General features: G+C 38.2%; 1 protein-coding gene and 1 non-coding gene across 4 annotated transcripts in view; one reads left to right on the top strand and one right to left on the bottom strand.

Moving 5' to 3' along the window:
* Positions 1 to 6,192: 6,192 nt before the first annotated feature.
* The window catches only part of Nup107 (nucleoporin 107), a 48,368-nt gene continuing 34,614 nt past the window's right edge, over positions 6,193 to 19,946 (bottom strand). For all 3 annotated transcript variants that reach the window (XM_087192399.1, XM_087192401.1, XM_087192400.1), the window contains exons 18-28: positions 19,248 to 19,317; positions 18,096 to 18,214; positions 17,349 to 17,387; positions 16,945 to 17,095; positions 16,295 to 16,407; positions 15,154 to 15,256; positions 14,556 to 14,716; positions 13,177 to 13,302; positions 12,206 to 12,319; positions 6,738 to 6,905; positions 6,193 to 6,373 (exon numbers count right to left, since the gene is read on the bottom strand). In XM_087192399.1, the coding sequence (XP_087048525.1) occupies positions 6,266 to 6,373; positions 6,738 to 6,905; positions 12,206 to 12,319; positions 13,177 to 13,302; positions 14,556 to 14,716; positions 15,154 to 15,256; positions 16,295 to 16,407; positions 16,945 to 17,095; positions 17,349 to 17,387; positions 18,096 to 18,214; positions 19,248 to 19,317 (1,272 nt within the window). In that variant the 3' untranslated portion in view covers positions 6,193 to 6,265. The remainder of the gene's footprint in view (positions 6,374 to 6,737; positions 6,906 to 12,205; positions 12,320 to 13,176; positions 13,303 to 14,555; positions 14,717 to 15,153; positions 15,257 to 16,294; positions 16,408 to 16,944; positions 17,096 to 17,348; positions 17,388 to 18,095; positions 18,215 to 19,247; positions 19,318 to 19,946) is intronic.
* On the top strand, positions 15,834 to 15,976 carry LOC147823639 (U4 spliceosomal RNA). Its single transcript, XR_015443487.1, has one exon. It is a non-coding gene; the product is annotated as a U4 spliceosomal RNA (small nuclear RNA).

The following is a 19,946-nucleotide window of genomic DNA, read 5'->3' as shown; positions in this document are numbered from 1 at the left end:
CTACCACAGTATTATTTACACGCCTGAGAGGCTTAGCAATAACACTTTAGTACCATCAAATACCAGTCCAAATGCAGATTTTTGGAGGTGAGGGGGTACTTTAGATGTACACTGCCTGATTAGTCTCCAGTTTGTGCACATTTATATTCACACTACTACAACTTGAGAATGACTTTCCTTATTCTGCAACACCAACAATAATTTATCTTCAATAATTTGATAAGAGGAAATAGTGAGAGATTCTTTTTTAGTCCATGTTTGCTGTACAAAAATGATTACATTCCTTGTGGAGAGTTGGTACATGCTTATAACATTTTAATTCTTTTTTCATCCCTTTCCCTTACCTTTACCTCCCCTCCCCCTCCCTCCATGTCTTGACCCCCTTCCCATTTCAGAAAGATCTCCTTGCTTCCTATTATGTATCTTTTATTTTGCTCTTTATTTATTTTGTTTTTCACGTATAGAAGTAACCACGCCATATTTAAACTTGTGTGACTGATTTATTTCACTTAACGTTGTGGTCTCAAGGTCCATCCATTTTCCTACAAATGACTCAAGTTTATCCTAATTTATGGCAGACTAGTACTCCACTGTGCGTAAATACCTTTTTTTTTTTTTTTTTTTTTTTTTGGTACCGGGATCAAACTTGGGTCCTTGTGCTTGTGAGGCAGGCGGCAGAACCACTGAGCTAAATCTCCGGCCGTTTGTTTTGAGACAGGATCACCATATTAGTTCAGGCTGGCCTTGACCTCACTATGTAGCCCAGGCTGGCCACGAATTTGCAGCAATCCTTCTGCCTCAGCCTCCTGAGTGCTGGGACTACAGGTGTGCGCCATCAGGCCCGGCTTTACCATATTTTCTTATCCATTCATCTGGAGAAACTACTTATACATTTCCAAGGAATTGAATATCTTTTCACAGGCTTAAATAACTTATTTGTGAATCACCGTTTCTATCTTCTCTCCATTTTCTATAGGGGTAGTACAGGTAGTACAGTGGGGGCTGGGAGACCACTCCCCTCCACTCAATCCTCCTTCCAGTGTTCTGAGAGAAGTAGAAAATTACACTGACCCAAGAAATCCCTGAAGCCCTAGGCTACAGCAATTGCCAGTTAGATCTCCTGGCCTGACCTTCATTATCCCCAGTTGAACCGTATTAAAAGTCTATAAATATGTACTACATCTCATACCTACAGTTAAATCAGAGTGAATCATGGGACAGGCATGCTCACTGAAAGCGCTTGAGATGACTCAGCACCCTGTCAATCTTACCCACCGGAGGAGAGACACTATGACTAGGGCGCATGTCTTTAAATCTGAAGACCCGATGGATCGGTGTGCTGTGCTTTTATTTCCCTGTCACTCTCTCAGTACTGCTTTTCTGTTCATGCCACCCTTTTTTGTTTCTGCTTGTACACAAAAGCCTGGAATCTATTTGTTGGATCCATCCCATGGTAACAGGGGTACTTGCTTTTTCTTATTTTTGTGTAAGAACTTTTAAGCTTTGGGGGCACAGTAGGTTTTCAGTGTTGTTTTTGTTTGCTTTTGCAGCCTTGTGCATGGTAGGCAAGGGCTCTGCCCATGAGCTACATCCCCAGCCCACAGCAGGATGGCTTCTCCAGTCATAGTTAGGAAACAGCTCAGAGACTTCCATTTTGAATCAATGCCTGGCATTTTATTTTCCTAGAAAATTATCCATTTTACTTAAATATTTGGTTCAAATAGTATATAGTATTATATACTATTTCACCTGTTGTTATATCACTGTATTCTAAACACTGCTTGTTTTTTTTCTAGTGCTGACATCGAACCCATGCATAGAAAGTGTTCTACTGAGCTATATTCTCAGCACCCTGCCCCGTTTTTGAGCCTGTATTTCTAGGCTGGTCTTGAATTTGTGATCCTTCTTGTCCCAGAGTGCTGGGATTGTAGGCATGGATCACCGTACCTGGCTCCTAATCATTTATTTTGTTTTTTTACTTGCTTACTTTTGAGACAGATTCTCACTAAGTTGCCTGGGCTGGTGGTGAACTCATGATCCTCCTGCCTCAGCCTATAAGCTGGGATCACAGGTGTGCACTACCATATAACTGGATTGTCTCTTAATTAGCCCTTCAGATAGCTTGTGGATTTCACTGGGCTTTTCACAGATTACTTCTATCAATTTGTGCCAGGGCCATTATTATATTATATTTTCTGGTACTGGAAATCCAACTCAAGAGCCTCATAGTTCATTTATTTTTATTTAAAAAAGAATAATTTAGAATAACTTTGGCCACAGTGCTCAATACAATGGAATATTTTCCTTGACTGTAATTTTTAAGTAGTCTGATTGATAGTTAAGTTTTTCTCTTAAGAATTATTCAAGCAGGCTATTGTAACTTTCTACAATAGCCCATGCTGTGTTTCACAGGCACAAAGTGTATTTTTATCTTTGCTCTCACCCTATTTTTCTATTTATTTGGCCCAAGCTCACTCTGCAGAGCTAGTTTCTCCCTACTCTTCACTTCTGCTTTCTTGAATAAACTTTGCCACTGCTTTAAAAAAGAAAAAAGAATTATTCAAACATTTCTTGAGTACCTCATTTATGCCTGACACTATATTTGGCACTTGGCAAAATATATAATAGCAAATAAAACCAAGCCAAGCCTACTTTTACAGAATTTAGGTGAGAAAAGACTGGTACTAAAAAACTATAAACCATAATAAATGTCTGTTGTAAAGTAACAAAATATGGTTTTATGAGTGTACACTGAAACAGCCTACCCTAAACTTGGGGAAGATGTGGTCAAAGTCTTCTCCAAGGAAGCAGTTCCTAAGCTAAGATTTGAGATTAACTGTTAATTGGCAGACAGGGATTTAGCTCAGTGGTTCTGCCGCCCACCTTGCAAGCACAAGGTCCATTCGATCCCTGGTACCAAAAAATAAAAAAAATTCAGTCTACAACAGTTAATTGGGCAACATCTGAAGCCTGGTTTTAACGTAGTTTTCCTGATATACTCTACTGTGTGCTGTTCTTCCTACCAGGTCATCAAACATCACCAGCACTTTCTGTGCCATGAGCCTTTCCCCTATACTGCCATCCTCCATGTGGTTTGGAGCTAGAAAAATTACTGTATGTCCCTCTGGCTGGGCAGTGGCAGCAAGCTGCGGATCTAGAGGGTGAACAACAGACACTCTTCAGTGTACTGTGTCGCTAAGCTATGATACTTGGTGGGTTAAATGTGACTCAGCTTTGGACATTACAACTTACAGTAGATTTATCAGACATCACTGTGTTCAGTCAAGGAGCATTTTCAACTAAATGATTAATTTAATTTTTGATGGGTTTACTGAGACAGAACCTCATTTTAAGTCAAGGAGCATGTGTAGTTAAAGCATGAACTCTGAAACTTGGATTAAAAGATCAAAATGTTAGGGCTAGGATATACCTCAGAGGTAGACCACCTGCTAGTATGCATGAGGCTCTAGGGTGGAGCCCCCAGCACCTCAAAAAGGAAACTATAAAAAATAAAACTATCTAGTGTATTTTTTGGTTGAATATTATCAACATTTTGTGCTAGTCTGTAGAGTAACACAGCCCCTGCCTGGCAAGCACAAGGTCCTGAGTTTGATTCCCAGTACCAAAAAAAAAGAAGATTGTATTTTTTTTTGTATGAATACACCACAATTGGTAACCCCATCATTAGTCAAGGAGCACCTCAAGTTAAAATATGAGCTCTGAAATTTGTGTTAAAAGGTAGACATCAGGGCTGGGGATTTAGCTCAGTGGTTCTGCCACCTGCCTCACAAGAGCAAGGTCCCGAGTTCAATTCTTGGTACCAAAAATAAACAAGGTAAAGATATCGGGGCTGAGGATGTAGCTCAGGAGCAGAGCATATGCTTAGTATGCACAAGGCCCTAGGTTTGCTGAGACATTCTCTTACTGATGGATATTTAAGTTAGATCACTTCCATTGTGGGACTGTTATATATAAAGATGTTATGAACTGTGTGTGCGCACGTGTGCACACATACCTGCACATGCCTGAATGCACACATGGTGCTGGGGATTAAACTCAGGGCCTCACATATGGTAAGCACTGCTATGAACATTTTTGTACACATTTCTGTGTAATTTTCATTTCTGTTGGGTACAGTATTAGGGTGAGATTTGTGGATAATTATACAGAAATCTCCCCAAAGATATTTTTACATTCCTCCCAGCAATAATGTATCAGTCTACTCCACATTCTTGCCAACTTTGGTGTTGTCTTTTTTATTTTAGCTATTCTTTTTTTAAAAAACCACTTAGCAGTCCAATTATTTAAATACAGGATGACTAAAAATTGCATGTTTTTATAACAGGAAATACAAAAATGACAGTTTTATCAAATTTATTCAATAATTGTTGGGTATATCTTAAAACATTAAATACAAAACATGTTACAATCTGAACAATAGTATCTAGTCTTTCTTTGAACAACACACTTTACACTGTCATATTAGCCTTTCCTTTTATCCTGTGGGTGGTATAATTTCAATAAAATGTCTACCCACTAAACTTTTTTTGTTTTTTTGGTACCAGGGATCGAACTGAGGACCTTGCACTTTCAAGGCAGGCGGTGGAACCACTGAGCTAAATCCCCGGCGTACTCACTAAACGTAATGGTGAAGACAGGGGCAATGGACATCCTGGTTGGCCTTTCACTATCCCATAGTTTTCCATTATTTGGTCTGTTAGACCTAATCTAAATTGTGACTTTTTGAACTCTTGTCTTGAATAAATGAGCTCCATATTGTCTGGTCCAGAAGATACATAAATATAAACACATTTGTAATCTGCCCCTTATCCTGGACAATGTTGGTCTGCTTTCTGTCATCACAGATTAGTTTGCAGTTTCTGAAATTTTATAGAAATGGAATTATACAGCCTACAGTTTTTTAAAAAAATGTATTCAGAAATAATTTCAACACAATGAAGCTCACTTTTTTTTTTTTTTTGGTACCGGGGATTGAACTCCAGTCCTTGTACCTACGGGACAAGCGGTGGAACCACTGAGCTAAATCCCTGGCTTTTTTTTTTTTGAGACAGGGTCTCACTATGTAGCCCAGGCTGGGCCTTGAACGTGTGGTGCTCCTCCTGCTTCAGCCTTCAGAGTGCTGGGATTACAGGCATGCTCCACCATGCCCAACATCTTATTTATTTTCATCAGGGCTCTCCAGAGAAGTAGAACCAATTGTGTGTGTCTGTGATATGATACTCAAAAGGGGAATAGTTGGGTCAAATGTGACTTCTATTTTTATCTTTTTAAGGAATCTCCATACTGATTACACTCCCACCAACAATGAAGAAGGGTTCTACCTACAGCCTTGCCAGAATTTGTTAATGGTTGACTTCATAATGGCAGCCATTCTTTCTGGGGTGAGATGGAATTTTTTTGAGACAAGGTCTCAGCTATGTAGTTCAGGCTGGCCTTGAACTCACTATGTAGCCCAGGTTGACCTTGAACTAACAGTGATCCTCCTGCCTCAGCTTCCTGAGTGCTGGGATTACAGGCATGTGCCATCATGCCCAGCCTTTAATATTATTTTAATTTGCATTTCTCAAGTGGCCAGTGATGTGGAACATTTTTTCATATATTTATTGGCCAACTGTATTTCCTCATCTGAGAAGTGCCTATTTATTTCAGATGCCCAGTTTTCGATTGTCTTTAAATTTGGGAAATCTTAATTTTTTTGTGTCTTTATATATTCTAGATATTTGTCCTCTAAGGAGTACCAAGCAAAAATTTTTTCCTATTCGGTAGGTTGTCTCTGAACTCTACTGGTGATTTCCTTTGCTGTGCATTTTACTATATTCTTTTAATTTTAATATTAAGAGCTACTAAGTTTTATAATAAATTAGAAATAATGAGCTTGAAAATGAATCTGCTTTACGTACTGCTTATAATTTTAAGATATCAGAGTACTTAAAATTACAAAAATTAATTAGGGCAAGAAATTTAATTTTCTTATTACATAATAGAAAGATAATCCTGGAACTTATAAGAACAGAAAAATTTAATTTTATATAATTTTATTTTAAAACACAGGGAAATAGTGATATAATACATTATATTTTTAAAGTATCATCATAATATTCTGAAAAGTACAAAATTCAAATGTCTAAATTTTACATTCTCTCCCAAAATAATGCAAAAGAAAAACCCCCATTAATTACAAATATTTATATTTTATTTAAAAAAATCCTCCATCCTGGGAATTAGTGAGAATACAGTGGATGAATTACGACTGGATTTCATATCCTAATGGGTCAAGTCCCTGGTCCAGAAGCATGAGAGAGGATTCCCTTAACTTCTGCAGCAATTTCTTTAGTTCTTGCTTAGAAAATACCTGATATATAAAAAGAAAAAAAATTAATGAGAAAAAGATAACAATGAACTTACTGTTACCTAATCAATCTGATTAGATTAGCTTAGTATAAGAAGAAATCCCTTGTAAGGTTCATATGGTCTGAGGCTCACGGATTAGAGTGGGTCAGGAACTCAAGGCTATTTCTCAGTCGGTCTGTATCCTGGTCCTTCTGCTTGTACGTACATACACATTTTGTGGGGGAGAAAGCACCTACACTAAAACTGTACTATTAGTTTCAGAAAATCCAAGGTCAGCATAAAATATGAATACGCCTTCATAAACTGAAACATTAGCACAGTGGATCCCACCACCGAACTTACAACCGCAGATGCTGTGGACTCACCAGGTAGAGCTTATGGCGCTCGGAGGACACCATATCTGCCAACTGCAGGCACTCCTGGTACTGACCCGTCGTATGCAGTATGGTGTGAAGCAGAAAACACAGTCTTGGCAGACAAAGCTTTCTTAATAAAACCATTTGATGTGTCCTTTCATGGTCTCCTTCAGAATCCTACCAAGAGACATCAAGTATTTTGACAACTTTAAGCTATATACACTTACGAACAGAAAGTCAGGTATAGCAGGCCCTGAATGTCCGTGGGTTCAGAAGCTGCAGATCCAACCAAGCAGATAGAAAATACACAAATTTCCTGTTCTTGTCGTTTTTACCCAAATAAGATAGTATAACTACTAACACAGTATTTATACTGTACTAGGTATTATAAGTAATTCAGAGATGATTTATAGGATGTAGGAGGATGAATGTAGGTTATATGAAAATCCTGTGCCATTTTACACAATGGAATTTAGTGGTGTGACTTTAGTATGCATGGGGACCTGAAACCAACCTATGTCCCATGATACTGAGGGATAACTGGACTGAATCCAGCCCAAAGAGTTAAAAATTAAAGGGTTTTTCTAAAGCTTGCTTATCATGCCCATTAAAAATAAAATGAGGCGACCAGAGGTTTAGCTCAGTGGTTTCGTTGCCTGTGTACAAGTGCAAGGACCTGAGTTCGATCCCTGGTACAAAATAAATAAATAAATAGATAAATAAATAGATAAATAAATAAATAAATAAATAAAGTAAAATAAAATAAAATGAGGCAGGGGAGGGAAACCTAACAAGATTTTACAGCAAAGCATTAAGATGAACAAAGTATACTACAGAGGGGAAAGTGCTGCTGTATGTATTTCTAATAAGGTTAATGTCCAGAATAACAACATACATAAAAGGAATAAAGACTAGATACCATTAGAGCAACCACCACCATTTCACTGGATATATACAGATATAACTATACCAACATGACAACAGTGATTGTGGCTGGAAGATGGGTCAGGACGGAGGAAGGGTCACAGGGAGGACAACTGTGTTGCAACCGTGTTGTTGTTTTTGTTTTTTTCTACTTTATTTTAAAAGAATGAAATTACAACTTCTCTTGTATAATTAAAAAAAAAACCAACCAAAAAACTCAGAAACTGAAGCCAGGCGTGGTGGTCCACACCTGTAATCCTAGCATTCAGAAGGCTGAGGCAGGAGGATCACTGTGAGTTCAAGGCCAGCCTGAACTACATGAGACCCTATCTCAACAAACAAAAACTGAAAGAACCTATAGGCTTGAATAGTTAATGAATGAGTGAATTGAGAGAACAGATAGATAACAATGACTTAATACAGAGAAAACAATTAGTTTTGTTGTTTTGTTTTTGCTGTACTGAGAATTGAACCCAAAGCCTTGTGCATGCTAGGCAAGCACTCTGCCACTGAACTACTCCTCCTCCGGGCCAACTAGTATTTCTAAGTGTACATGTATCTTGTTTTGTTTTTGTTTTTGTTTTTTGGTACAGGGGATTGAACTCGGGTCCTTGCGCTTGCGCAGCAGGCAATGAAACAACTCGAAACCACTGAGCTAAATCCCCGGCCCACGTACATGCATCTTTAAAAAAAAAAAAAAAAAATCACAGGGACAGCTGCGTATAGTGGTGCATCCTTGTAATTCCAGCACTCTAGGAGCCTGAAGCAGAAATATCCAGAGTTCAAGGCTAGCCAGGGATACAAGGTAGTTGAAGACCAGCCTGGAGTAGTACATAGTGAGATTTTGTCTCAAAAACAAAAGAATAACAAAACTTGGTTTCAGGGCCTTTTCATCTGTGCTCCAATGTAGTCTTTCTTCTATGTTAAGGAGGTAAAGTATCTCTGGTTCCTATAATACTGCTACTTTGTGAAAGTAGCAGGTTTGTTAATAATCTTCTTATAGGATGGATTCTGGTAGCTGCTCCTCCTAAATCCTGTGGTCGCTGCCATAACATCTGGGAGTGCTGCAGGCACTCTCTCTCCCACGCTTGATACGAGGTCTCAATTATGTAGTTCAGGCTGGCCTTGAACTCACCATATAGCCCAGGCTGGCCTCAAACTTGCAACAGTTCTGCTGCCTCAGTCTCCCAAGTGCTGAGATTACAGGCTTGTGCCACCACGTATGGCTGATCTCTTTTGCTAACTATAATGGATTCCTGTGCTCGCTTTGGCAGCACATACACTAAAACTATAATGGATTCCTATGCCAGCAGAATGGCTGCTATCCAGAAGCACACCAGATAGGCCCTGCGATTTGCCACAAGAAAAGGAATCAACTGTTCTGTAACAACCTAAGATTTTTTTTCTCATCTGGAATAATGAATAGCTTTGAAATATTTTGAAAATACAGAGTCCTGTTGGGAGCAATGCTACATAATTTTAGGGAAAAATCATTTGGTTAGCTTAGTTCTCCTGCCTACAGCCCAGCTATGGAATTCTGAGACCTAACTCCATTTTGGCCTCCGGTCACAACTGAGACCTCAATGATCCGGTGATGCTGTGATTCTCCAGGACAAGAAAAATCCTGGGAGCTGAAAACATCCTGGGAAGAACAAACATCTACTCAGTTCCTCCTTGTTCTTGGATTGTTACATCTTGTTTATGCGGTTGTACTGAACTCCCTGCAAGTCATTTGTTACATTTGTTTCTCCCGATGTACTGAGTACTGAATAAAAAGTGTGGTAAGGTGGGGCCTTTCGTCTTTGCCGCCCAGAGCAGCACTGATCAGACCCAAAGCTCAGCTGCTTCTCAGTCTCATTTTTCTACCTTTCCTGTAATTTGCCTTGTGCTGCTGTGGTTTGCAGGAGACTAGGACTTACTGCAGAGGTTCTAGTAATGTCCCCTTTCCCTGTTCCCTACAGAGTCCGCCAAAAAAATGCATTGGGGACCCTAGAGGATGTTGTATATCACAGAAAACTCACTACACTGAGGGCCCTTAGAGAAAAAATGGAAAATGCACATGTAGCAATCTCAGTGACCAAGCAGCAGTTTGCTGTACCAATAAATGTCTGGAAGCTGATGGACACCATTTGAGCACCTCTCTTTTTTTTTGGTACTGGGGATCAAACTCAGGACTTTTTGCTTGTGAGGCAGGCAGTAGAACCGCTGAGCGAAATCCCTGGCCCAATCTTGTGGGGTTTTTTTTTTTTTTTGGTGCCGGAGATTGAATTCGAGACCTTGTGCTTGCAAGGCAGGCGCTGGAACCACTGAGCTAAATCCCCAGCCCTCGAGCACCTTTTGTAACTAGAGGCCAAAAGTAACTTGTTAATCTCATGATATCTCAATAAATTTAGTATTAAAATAGTTATACAAATTTTTCTTTTCCTGAAGTGTGTATACATTTTTTGTGTGTGTGTGAACTCTCTCTGTATATAAACAAAAAGATTGTTTCCACCCCAGGGATATATAGTGTTTTATATGTGAGACAAACTCATTAATTGATGTGTATTGCCAGCAGGAGCTGACAGGTACTGATATTACAGGAGTCTCTAATCTGAACACAATGCATTCACTCGAGTAATGTAGTATCATTTATTTCTCAAATGTCTACCAAAAACCTCTTTAATGTGCTAGGCATTAATTTAAGCATCAAGTTTAAACTGAAGAAAACAGGTTCCTTCATGAAGGTTACATTATGATGGAAGTAGAAACAAAAAGGCAAATAAATTAACACATACCAGAATGGGCTAAGTGCTACGAAGAGAAAATAATGTAAGGAGATAAAGAGACAGATGTATATGCACATGTGCGATTTAAGATGGGCTGAGGATGTAGTTCCAGGTAGCTCAGTACCTAGCACAGGTAAGGTTTAACACGTTCCCACCAGCTTGAACCACTGGTGGTCCATGTATGATTGGCCCATGCCACCGCCCAGCAGGGAGACATGAATTACAGCCCTGTTGTGAACGTGTTAGTCCTGAGTATGGGGGGAAAAAGGCAAGGTGTTGGAGGGTGGGAAGAATGTCTCCCTTTGGGAGGTGGAACTGCTGAGAGAAGTCAGAAGCTGTCCATACAGGTATCTTGATGAAAAAACATTCTATGCAGAAGGAGAACAGCAGAGGCCCACAAAGCTAAAACACAGTAATAGGATACAAGACTGGGAGGAGAGAGATATAAAAACAAAAAAAGTGTATGTATAGTCTTATATATCAAGAAGAGAACTATGGATTTTATTAGAAGTGTAGTGAGAAATCATCAGAAAGTTCTGGGTAGGACAATGATATATTTTGTTTTAAAAGGATCATGAGTTCATCTATATAAGCAAGAAACCATATAAAGAAGAATGGGAGTCGAGTGTAGTGGTGCACATTTATAATCCAAGCACTCAGGAGGCTGAAGCAGGAGGACTGCTGCAAGTTCATGCCAACCTGGGCTAATACAGTGAGGTCAAGGCCAACATGAACTACATAGTGACACTCTGTCCCCAAAAAACAAATGGAAGAAAGCTGAAAGAAACAAAGAAAAAAGAGGGAAAAAAAGGAAAGAAAGGAAGGAAAGAAGGAAAAAAAAAAAAGGGAAGCAAAGCAAAAACGTAGAGGCTTGAACTAGCTGTGGTAGAGGTGGAGATGGTAGAGGTAGTGAAGGGTAGGTAACTATCGATGAGCTGCCCACTTCACTCCCACTGCCCATCCCATCTCACCGTGTCACCGGCCTCCAACACTAATAGAACTGCTCTACAGTTTCTTATTCCAGTGCCTTGGAATAAGGCCACTCAGCCACCCTACCACACTCTGTAGTGACTGAAAACGTGAGGTGCAGCTACAGGAACCAGTGTGTAATGCTTCAGCCTCCCACTGTGCTGGGATGACAGTGCATGCCACCACACTGGCTAATCTGTGCTTTTCTTATGGCGTTTAATACTTTGGTAACTGGTTCTCAATCTAGGTCAAAGGTGAGAGCCACTGCTTTACATATATTTTACTTCTACTACTGGACTTGTCCCTCTCTAAATTAAGTCAAATATGTGTATAATTTATTTATTTATTTATTTTTGGGTACCGGGGATCGAACTCGGGTCCTTGTGCTTGCGCAGCAGGCATTGAAACCACTGAGCTAAATCCTCGGCCCAAATATGTGTATAATTTAAACTACTGGTCCAGAATTTGTAAAAACTGGATATTAGTATCCCATGTAAATATGTTAAATGTAAAGCAATAGTTTATCATAAAGTAAAATATATCTGTTTCCCAGCTAGTGTTTTTGGCTTAATTTAAAATATGAGGGGCCAGGGATTTAGCTCAGTGGTTCCACTGCCTGCCTTGCAAGCGCAAGGTTCCAAGTTCAATCCCTGGTACCCCCGCAAAAAATAAATAAATAAATAAATAAAATATAGGATGTTTAGTTATAAATACAAAGGTTATATAAGATCTATAGATATTCCTATTCAGAGATAGAATACTGAAAAACACACAGTGCTTGTGGTTTGTTTTAGGTATGAACAATGCACAGTTTACCTCTCTGACATCTACCATCCATCCTCCATCAACAAACAACAAGACATTGTACATTTTCTCCTTGACATCAGCAGTTAGGGCATCCAGATGTCCTTTCCAAATATCATAATCCATCTGCAAAACAAATATAAGGCAGACAAAGTGAACAAAAATCAACAGGTAATGTATTTTTAGATCCCTCCCTCCACCCCACAATACCTTTTTGGCTGTCTTGGAGATTAAACCCAGGGCCTCAAGTACGGTAGGCAAGTACTCTACCACAGAGCTACAACCTCAGCCTCATAATGTATTTTTAAAGTACAGACAATATACAAATGGAATATAATTCTTTTTTTTTTTTTTCCAGTACCGGGGATCGAACTCAGGACCTTGTGCTGTGAGGCGGGCATGGTGCCACTGAGTTAAATCCTAGGCCCTAGAATATAATTTTTTTTTTTGTACCAGAGATCGAACTCGGGTCCTTGCACTTGCACAGCAGGTGGCGAAACCACTGAGCTAAATCCCTGGCCCTAGAATATAAGTCTTAAAGAGTTGGGCCAGGGCCGGGGATTTAGCTCAGTGGTTTCGCCACCTGCTGCGCAAGCACAAGGACCTGAGTTTGATCCCTGGTACCAAAAAAAAACCAAAAACCAAAAACCAAAAAAAACCAAAGCAAACAAAAATGGTTACATCAATTAAAAAAAAAAATTGGTACTTCAGTTGGTCAAATATAAAAATAATTACCAACAGACAGCAGTTAAAAAAATAATGAAATATGAACTAAGTAAATGCTAATGTTATCTGAAGGTATTTTTCAAGATTAAATTACCTACAAAAAAGTAACTAAACAGACAGCTTCTTTTGAAAACCAGAACGTTAACAAGACCTCCTGTTATAATCAGACTATAACTGCTGAACAAATGACCTCTTTAAATACTAACACACATTTATAAGGTGCAATAAATTCATTCCAGATCCCACATTCAACTTACTTCATATTTCTTTTCTTTATGTTCATAAGCTACTTGCTCAGTAAAACTTGGCTGAGATATCAAAGTAGGTTTTTGTGGAGCTGCATTCATATGGTTAAACCACTCAGCAAAGGTTTCATGGGCTTCCTAAAATGCAAATTTAAAAAAAAAAAAGAAAAAATGAGTGTCTTTTTTTCACCAAAAGCTTTTAAAGATTTGATTCTCAGAAATTTTATAATGTCAAGAAACAAAACTGTTCAATATTTTTTGCACACACACAAATCATTGTGGATATGTAAATGTCTTATCAAAGGACAAACACTGTGTGTTTATCCACAGTATATATACTGTGTTTTCTGGGATCTTCTCCAACCTCAGCATCCTAAGTATGTGTATGTGATATATATATATATATCTTGATAGTAATCATTCTATACAATGTACATGTTTATCTATCTTCGTCAATTGCCTACTGGGTTTCAGGGATCAAAGAGAATATTATTCACAAATTTAGCCCTATTAGCCTTACCTTATAATTACTTGATTAGTTGTTGAATATATTTTAAGTATGGTGTTATTTTTAATTTCAACAAATCTAGAATACTTTGGCTTTCTCAGTATTGCTAACAGCAGCAAAGCTAAAGTTGAGAAAAGTTTTCATAAATTTTAAGAAAACTTAAGGTTTATTCATTATCCATACTTTATTTTTAATTTTATTTTAGTTTGAGTACATGTGTAGTACATGTCTTCATTCCTTGAGGGAAGTTGCTAGATGCACATAACATATCTTAATTCCTTTTTTCATCCCCTTTCCCTCCTTCCTTCTCCCTATCTCTTGATCCCCTTCATTTATGGCACGTTTGCAGTACATGTTTACATTCCTTGCGTGGAGCTGGTACATGTATAACACACAGCAATTTTTTTTTCATCCCCTACCTCTTGCCTTCCTTCCCCCTTCTCCACCTCTCTATCGCCTACCCTCTTGAGAAAGCTGTATCTCCCTACTTTCTATTAGCTACCTTTTATTTTGCTTTTTATTTTTACTCTGGGTTTCTCATATAAGAGAAACAATGGGATACTTAAGTTGTGTGTTTGATTTACTTTACTTAACAGTATGGTGTCAAGGTGTATCAATTTTCCTACAAATGACTCAAGTTTTCCTCCTTTACGGCAGAGTAGTGTTCCACTGTCAGCATTCACACTTTCTAACTTGCTTAACTGGCCATGAGCAGGGAACTATGGTAATGAAGACAAGGTCATGGTTTCTGTCCCTCTGCGGATTAGTCTTCACAACAGTCAAAAGGGAGACAGGAGAACCAACTACCACATCTGGAAACAAATTCCAACTATGACGGAAAGAAAAATCACCACGAAGATTGTGGTTTTCTTTATAGTCTCACCAAATAAGCTCTAATGCACAAATGTTCTCTGACAGCATTATCAATTTCTGCAGGAAGTGAATTGTGGGTTCCTCTTTCTTCCCACAGATTATAGATTTCTGCGATAGAATCCCGAGGAATTTTCACAAATACTTCTTTAGCAGCTTCATGCTTTTTTAATGCTATGAAAAAAGAATACATAATTTTCAATATATATGAACTTCTACGCAATGTTTTCTCAGTAGTTTACAATCTTTACAGTGAGCTGTAACTATCAGCTCCCAAGGTACTGCTCTTAAAGGTCTTAGTGATCTTTCTAAGCTGGCTCTTTCTTTATCTCATTGTGACAGGAACACAAAAGGACACAAATGCAGTTATACTTTCACATACTTCCATGTCTTAAAGAAAGCAGTTATATTTTTCAAAGTCTGACAGCCATGAGATTATATACCAAAATCATTAAGATAATGACAACTCACTGTTAAGCAGGCCTTGTTTCACGATACTATATTTGATATACGAGTACCTGGTGTTCTCTCTATTGGTAAAACTCAGTAAAACTACAAACAAAATTCAAAAAGAGATAGATCTGAACAAAGAACATAAAAATATAGCACACCTAGGAATTTTCTCATTATTGCATTGCTTTGTTTCAGGGCTTCTGACCTCTGTGTCGGGTCAAATAACAACCAGTCTATGACATCAATTTTCACACGGTCCTCCTATTCATTCAAAAGGGGAAAAAAGAAAAAAGCATCAATTTTGTTTCTTTTTAGAATATTCTACAAATTAGTAGAGCTTATACCTGTACTTCTGGTGAACATTTCCCCTCAAGTTATATAAAATTATAAAAGAACCTAACCTTCCTTAGTTTAATTTCCTATAATAACAGCTCTCTATTAAAATATAGAGAAATTCCCTGGACTACGAATCTGGAATTATATACTATGTGTTCCACTAAAGTAACTGCGTGAGGCTCTGTTTCTTGGTAGGGCTGGGGTTTGAACCAAGAGCCTTACACATGGCACTGGAAAGTGTGCTACCATTGAGCCACATCCCCAACCCAACTATGTGACTGTTTTAAAGTAGTGCTCTAAAATGGTTTTCTTTTTTTTTTGGTACCAGGAATTGAACTTGGGACCTTGCGCTTGCAAGGCAGGCACCGGAACCACTGAGCTAAATCCCCGGCCCTAAAACGGTTTTCTTTCTTAGATATAATTTCCCTTTCTTTCTGAAAGTAGAAGAGTTAATGATTTAAAAAGTGTCTAGAATAATCTGATGAACAGAAAACCAATGCTAAGCTTTGCACAGTGCCAGTATTATAGCCAATGCAGTTTATCCAAGGCACGATCATTGCTAATTGAAACCAAAAGCCAATGCTCAGATTGTTATCAGAAAAGCTTCCTTTAACATACCTGTAATACTATACTAATACTATAAGTAATCCATCACACAAGACCTTAAATATACTGCCAATTTTTGTAATTTAAAAGGCCCAGGCAGGCCAGGTGTGGTGGCACACGCCTGTAATCCCAGCACTCCAGAGGCTGAGCTAGAAGGATGGCCATGAGTTCGAGGCCAGCCTGAACTACATAGTGAGACCTTGTCTCAAAAGAAAAAAAAAAGGCCTGGGCTGACAAACAGTCTTCAAAGAAATAAAAAGATAGAAGCTAGTGTATTTTATGGTAGAAGTTCACCAAGGAACAAGATAAAGGATTAATGGAGGTTATACAACCCCCTTACCTTCCACCTGAAATTACCTGAGTAATGTCACTCTCTTGGTCTGGGCTCAGGTCATGAGGACTAAATTCACCATTATCTTTCTTTCGAATATTCTCAACCACAGTTTTTGTTATTGTTGCAACATCCAAATCTAAAACATTTTTTGAAATGACAAAAAAACCACAAAAACCCAAGAACAATCATTAATACTAATATTCTCTAAACAGTTACAATAATTTGGTAAATTTGAAATAAGTTTTTTGTTTTTTGTATGGCTAGGGATCAAACCCAGGGGCTCAGGCTAGGTAAGTATTCTACCACTGAGCTATATCCTCAGCCCCTGGAACAGTAATTCTTAAAATAGCTAATACATAAAATCCCAAAGCTTTATGAAATAAAATGCCAAATTTAAAAAATATCTTACATATGAATTACAATGTTATTTTACTCCTAAAACAGAATTTCACTGAAAATTGTTTTTGGTACTGGAGATTGAACTAGGGACCTTGTGCTTGAGAGGCAAGCGGTGGCACCACTGAGCTAAATCTCCGGCTCACTGAAAATTTTATTCCTTTTTATCCCCCCCGTAAAGAGAAGCAAGGTTCAAAACTTGAAGGACAAATATTCTAACAGTCAAAATGTAAATTTGCCTACAAAGGTCCACAGATGAAATCTCAACCATTTTTACCTGCTTCCCTAGCCAGTTCCAAGGAAATGTGGCGATGTTCAAAATCTGTGACACCTTCCAAAAATAAGGCATACTGAGCAACAGCAAGGTCTTGAGGCAAATGACAGCAATAAAATGCTATGAGATGTGTATTCCCCTCACTTATTAAAAACTGAAAATGGAAAAAAGATCAAAGTTGGTCAATAATACAGTAAGTTCTAGAAAAGTATGTTTTGTTTTTTTGCAGGCAGTGCTGGGAATTGAACCCAAAATTACTAAAAAGCTTTACTAAAATGTAGTTAGGGTAATTCAAAGATCCCTAGTGGATGAGCTTCCTCCCATTGGATGTTAAAATGGTATCACTCTGATTTTTTAGTTAGAATAGTAAAAAAAAAAGAATCAGGTTTTAGTTTCTCGAAGTTTACCTGTATGTATGTCTTTAAAACTTCAATTGAAACTTCTTCCTTCATAGGAGAAAAGACATAATTATAATAAACACAACTGCTCATATGTATCACTAATACTATTTCTTTTTTTTGGTACCAGGGATCGAACTCGGGACCTTGCACTTGCAAGGCAGGCGCCGGAACCACTGAGCTAAATCCCCAGCTTCTAATACTATTTCTAATAAAAATTCTGCTAATAAATCATTTAATAATTTTAATATATGCCATTAAACAATAAAGACATCAGGCAACGTGCTTAGGAAAGCCCATATACTGCCTGATTTCACATTACCATAACTCTTTGTGGGTACTTAGGATTACTGTTCACATTTTACCAAGCTCAAGGTTTCAACTACTATATCTTCATTTCTACATGTAGTCTTGACAGAAATGTTATGAAACTTAGAAAAAAAAAGGAAACTAAGAGGAAAAAGAAAACAAAGGTTTAGACTCTCACAAAGAACTTAAGTCTGGCTCAGCCAGCTTAGCTACTTGATTTGAAGTTGGATATATAGTTCTTAAAAAGCAGGAAACCTTGTGTTCTGTGGCCAAGACTAGAAGCCCAATGGTCACTCTGTGAGTTATCATCAGATGACCATATGCAACCATAGCAAAGCCTTTCACACACTTATCACTTTCTAGAGAACAACAACAAAATAAGGTGCTTCCCTAGTGATCTGTACATAGCATCAACTTTGCACAGAAGGATACACTGTTTTTATTTACTTTGGCTTGTATTCCCAGGGTGTGGAAAAACAAAATGAGGTGAGTCATGAAGCGGAGGAGATGCCCAGGTAGTTTGCTTCTGCTTTTAGAAAGCCATCTGCTGAACTCATCCATCAAACCTACATGCCATCAAAGCAAAGAATAAAATCAGATAAACATTACCAAGAATATGCAGTGTGATAAAAAAATATGGCAAATACAGTGAAAGACACTGTCAACAATTCCCCTCAAAATAGTCCCCCTCACTTCAACTTATCCCATCATTCTTGCCACTTTCTGAAGCAGTTCTGGAATTCCAGTGCTAGTGTCTAGTTGTGGGTGCTTTGATGTCGTTTTGACTTTGGGAAAGAGCCAGAAGTCACACAGTGCCGATCCAGTGAACACAGCGGATATTATGGATACACCATAATGTTTTTATTTGACATAAATTGCCATAAACATTTGATCAGTGTAGCATGATCAAAAAAATATGGTGCATGTTTAAATAAAATTACAGTAAAAGACACATTGCCATTCACGCCCTCAAAATACTCTCCCTCACTTTGAACACAGGTATCTCATCATTACTAGCAATGTGTCTTTTCTTGTGATGAGTTTTTTTGCGGGGAAGAGATTCAGACAGGGTCTTCTTTTGAAGTTCAGGCCAGCCTTGAACTCACTATGTAGCCCAGATTTGCCTCAAACACCCAGTGATTCTCCTGCTTCAGCCTCCTGAGTGCTGGGATTACAGGTGTGTGCCACCATGCCTGGCAAGCTTTTAAAAATTTAAATATGTACTATATCTTTCAATCACTCCTATTTATCTTATTTTTATAGTGCTATTAAGTCACTGTCTCACTGTTAACAGTCATTATATAACTCTACGTCCTCTTAGACTCAGAGTTAAATTCAAATTTTATTTTATAATAACAAGTAAAAAAGTTGCATCCAGATAGGTGGATATTTATAAAGCTTGAAAGTATGGTAAGTCGGGCTGGGGATTTAGCTCAGTGGTTTCGCTGCTTGCTGTGCAAGCACAAGGACCCGAGTTCGATCCCCAGCACCATTAAAAAAAAAAAAAAAAGTATAGTAAGTCTATGCAACGCTTTGATAACTTACGAAAATTACTCTAAGAAAATGAAGAACTCAAAGTAAAATGAAACTATAGCTTACCATCAATGTTTCCCAGGATAAGGAATTTTTGAACTATATGATAATGTTCTTGATTCTCTTCCAGAACTCTCTGAAAAATTTTATTTACATTTCTGTAAGTCTTCTGTAGTCGTTCTGGCGTATCTACTCATTGTTAAACTCAAAATCTCAAACTTTTGAAGGGACATCATTAAGCAGGACATGAAAGGCCTCAGAAAGACAATGTCTTCAAAATATACTCAAGGCTTACAAATCCAGGACTCAACAGTACCTCTGAAAGTAGAGAACTACTATATAGCAATTTAATCTCTAAGAATGTTAGTAACTATTATTCTTTATATTTTATTCCCATTTATTCTGGCACAACATGGTAGACTAAAAAAGACATATATGCATTAAGCAAAATATAAGATTTCTTTCATCAAGAGCAGCAGTACTAGAAACCATTCTCTTAGGTATTTTCTTCTGCACATCATCAAATAATGATTCAAATTAGGCAAAGAGTAGAGAAAATCAGCCAGGTGTGGTAGTGCACACCTATAATCCTAGCACTTGGGAGGCTGAGGCAGGAGGACAGCTACGAGTTTGAGGCTAACCTGGGCTACATAGTGAGTTCCAGGCCAGCCTGAACAACACAGCAAGACCTTGTCTCAAAAACAAAACAAAAAAAAGTAACTCCCCACCCCCACTCCCTTGCAGACTGGGGATTAAACACAAGGC

This window comes from Heterocephalus glaber, unplaced genomic scaffold (genome assembly GCF_053883595.1).
Source record: "Heterocephalus glaber isolate CG9 unplaced genomic scaffold, H.glaber_assembly_v1.0 deba00001571, whole genome shotgun sequence".
Taxonomy (NCBI): domain Eukaryota; kingdom Metazoa; phylum Chordata; class Mammalia; order Rodentia; family Bathyergidae; genus Heterocephalus; species Heterocephalus glaber.
Note: the sequence above shows the minus strand (reverse complement) of the source record. Positions and strands in the feature narration are given on the sequence as shown.